Here is a 3,872-nt window from a genome sequence, read left to right on the forward strand (position 1 = left end):
ACACAGGTCACACACACACACACACACACTACACACAGCATAAACACAGCCAGCAACACATACATCACACAGTCACAGCACAAATACGACACAGCATCAGACACGCAACACACAGCCGCACATATATATAATAGTATATATATATATATTACTACATTAACTATCTAATGTCGAGTCACTCAGACTTAGTCTTCATAAGAGCGCTTCCGTTTTTCTTTTTCCATAAAAGAACAATGCGCGTTTATATCTATGTCCATATTACATGAGGCCTCAAGCCACTATGAACGTAACCCTTGTTGGGCATGCTATGTGCATCGCACAGATAGCCGAGAATATTTCATGGTGTCCTATCGGCATTTGTGGAGCGCGAAAGCAAAATCTTTCGGAGAGACTCGGCTGTTTCTCGGAAACGTCTCGGTGTCAGAAGTTTTCATACCTACTGTCAGATTACTGAGAGGGGACGCTTTAGCTCGCTGAACATGCTACGGACCAGAGCAATAGAAGAAGGGATAGAGACTTCTTTTATCTGCCTTGATACGACGCATGAGCGAATAGCAGACAAGCAGGTACTATAAGCGCAGGTCAACGCCGCGAAAGTCTTCCTTCACCTTTCAGTTTTTGTTTCAGTCGCATTTGTTCTAGCTTTCAAGTTCAAGCTCATACAGAGCGAAGAGGATGATTGGAAGATTTGCTATGTACCACAATGGCTGCCGATCTGGACTGCACAAAACGGTAGCCGCGCGTAACTCGTGGTACACTGTTCGCGCGATGGCACACACCAGTAGCAGCCGATTCATCGTCATTGCCCGCCATCTAGTGGCCGAATTAGCGAACATCTTCTCGTTGTCTTCAGGAAACCGAACCGAACGAACCGCGCAGACTGGAATCGCGAATGCCGAAAAGGTAGGCCGCGCATGGCGCTGTCGACGTTTTACCGGTTTCCGTATATATTTAGGTTGAAAATATTAGGAAATATTGGAAAAAAAAGCCTAATAAGTAGAGGCAGGTGGAGGTAAGCAGAGGTACGGACACTACACGTGGAGTGCGAGTGCTCACGACCTTCGTCGTTTCTTAGGAGAGAGTGTTCGAGCGAAGGAGAAGGCAGGAGACGGAATTATACGATACGGAGGCGCCCCCTACGCTCGTCCAACTGCCCGCCACCAGGCATCCCTGTACGTCCAGCCGTCACGGCTGACGACGACGATGACGCATCTATGAGGATACAGAGGCGCCACGCTACCGTGTGCAGTCACGACGTACGACTCCCCGTACCTGACGGCAAGACGAACGACTGACGCCACTAGAAGACACAGAGGCGCCCCCTACCGCCTGTCTCAACAGACAAACCCTTGGTCCTGTTCAGGGCGCCATTCTTCCCGCGAACCGCTGATCTAGATTGTCGACGATCACTGGAGCGCGATCTATAAGACACAGAAGGCGCCACTACCGCCCGCTAGTCCCGCTCCTGGTCCGCCTGCTGCCGCCCAACCAGCCGAGCGACACGGACGACATCTATGGACGACAAACAGATGCAATCCAAGCTGGAATCGCTCGTCTTGTTGAAGCGGTGCGTTACGGCGACTGCGCACGAGTCGTGTCGTCCCTCCAGAACCGCTGCGCCGAAGCGATCCACACCGCCGGTACGAAAGTCCCGGCGTCGACAAAGCGTCCCCTCCACCGCCGCCCCTCGCCGCAATCCCTCCGCCTCGCCGCCCTCCCCCGCATTTCCTCCCACCCACAGCTTCTCCCGCGACCGGCAGCGACACCGTGGCGACCGCAGGCAGCCGACCGCTCGACGTATGAAATGGTACCCTGGCTACGTGGACTGCGCGGCGAGTCGGCGACGAGCGGCGTCAGCGAGGGGCGACATGGCGGCGTCGTCAGCAGATGCTACGGAGGACAGCGGATGGCGCGTCGCCGAGCACGGAAGTGTGGCTCGTGCCAATTAAATTCCTTCACGCCCGCTCTACACGGCGGTGCGTGAGAGTCCACTGCGTAGCCATCTCTCTCTATATAGCGTTGATCACTATGATATTACTTCTATCTATGCTATTATCTTCATCTATCTATCTAGCTATCTATCTACTATTATATTATCTACCATCTATAATGATAGGAAATTTGATGGTGTAAACAGAGTGTGGAGTTAACGTCGAAAAAGTACGATTGGTTCTCGAGATTCGTGTTATTAGTAACGTTTACATGTAAAGAAAGCAGAAACCTGGGTTTTGTTAGAAATTGGCCTTGCATTAGAGATTTATCGTTAACCGTCATCGGTTAAAGCTCATCGTACGTCTAAATGGAATACATTTATCCCAAACTAAATGTCTGCCAAAAATATTTACATTAATATCTGCGTATCGAGAGGCCTACGGCATATCACGTATCTTCCGTGTGCGTGTGCGTGTGCGTGTGCGTGTGTACGTGTGCGAGTGCGTGTGCGTGCGTGCGTGTGTTTGTGTGTGCGTGCGTTTTTGCGTGCGCCGCCACTGACCGTGTACGTGACCTTGCCAGGGCTGACAAGGTCAAACTTGAGCTCTGACTTGCGCGTGTCGCTCATCATATCCACGTCTCTTGCCTCATATCCGTCCAGCGAGATCGTAACTGCAGGTAAATGCAGCGTAAATCATTTCAAGACGTTTTCAACACCACAACTCGACGATTTTTTTGGGGCAATTTTTATGTATATCGCAATAATCTTCACCCCTGCAGAGCATACGTGTACGTGGCCTACTTATGCAACACAAGCAGGTACCTCCGCCCTTCTTGTGCAACACAAGACGTTATTAGCTTCTCTCCTGTGCATCACAGGCGCGTATTTCTTGTGCAACACAAGCAGTTACCTCTGCGCTTTCTGTGCAACACAAGCGGTTACCTCTGCGATTTCTGTGCAACACAAGCGGTTACCTCTGCGCTTCCTGTGCAACACAAGCGGTTACCTCTGCGCTTCCTGTGCAACACAAGCGGTTACCTCTGCGCTTTCTGTGCAACACAAGCGGTTACCTGCGCCCTTCATGTCCGACTCTTTCTCACAGCAGCAAAGCGCATTTCCCGAGATGACGCAGAATTTCTTCTGGTACTCCCGACCGAAGGGAAACTTCTTCTCCTTCTTATCCACTTTCTTCAGCAGCCACCCGGTCTTGAGAATATTGCGGAGATCTTGCGGCGAGGAATCTACGTTTTAACAATCTAAGATGTAAATCTTAATAAACTTGTAAATCTTGTAACATCGTAGCTAGATGTTTTTAACGTGGGACGTTTATTCACTAAACTAGTAATCATTGCGAAGTAGTCACGCGCTCAACTTGTTCTGTGAGCGTCTGCGTCAAATATTAAGCCTAGCGCAGACCGCTTACACAGGTGCACCTAGCAAGTCCATTAATGTCCTACACAGTACACTCTAGAAACAACGACACGTCTAATCAACCGTATTCCAACCACATTCCCACGGGGGGCACATTCTACATTAAACAAGAGCTAATGATATCAAATGATAATATCCATACCTATGTACGGTACCTAACACCGTAGTATACTACAGGTATTATTAGCTGTCGGTTTAGCCAAGGTGTTCCAACTTACCGTATGTGATTGAGGTCTCTGACCTTGAACTCTTCAAGGACACAGAGTCTGATTGGTCCGCGTCCCCCGAGCCGCTCTCAGCAGGAGGGAGAGCAGGAGGAGTCATGAATGGGATATCGGGAGGCGATGAGTGTCTCTCTGTGAGGAGAGAGTGATCGTAAAGCTTTATATATATATATACGTGTCGAATATGTCGCTCTCTGATTTACAATGTCTTGTATGTAGTTACACTTTTACTACATTGTCCCCAGTCTCTACTCTTCAGAAACTATAATATATATATATATATA

The 3,872-nt window shown here is 49.4% G+C and overlaps 1 protein-coding gene across 1 annotated transcript; it reads right to left on the reverse strand.

The window, feature by feature from the left end:
- Positions 1 to 2,494: 2,494 nt before the first annotated feature.
- Positions 2,495 to 3,715, reverse strand: LOC106820195 (src kinase-associated phosphoprotein 2-A-like; the record flags this gene model as incomplete). Its single annotated transcript, XM_014824738.1, has 3 exons — positions 3,583 to 3,715; positions 3,004 to 3,174; positions 2,495 to 2,604 (listed from the first exon to the last, which is right to left on the reverse strand). Coding segments are annotated over exons 1-3 (387 nt in total), but the record flags the coding sequence as incomplete, so codon positions are not given.
- Positions 3,716 to 3,872: the final 157 nt, after the last annotated feature.

Source organism: Priapulus caudatus, unplaced genomic scaffold (assembly GCF_000485595.1).
Source record: "Priapulus caudatus unplaced genomic scaffold, Priapulus_caudatus-5.0.1 Scaffold8269, whole genome shotgun sequence".
NCBI classification, from domain to species: Eukaryota; Metazoa; Priapulida; class Priapulimorpha; order Priapulimorphida; family Priapulidae; genus Priapulus; species Priapulus caudatus.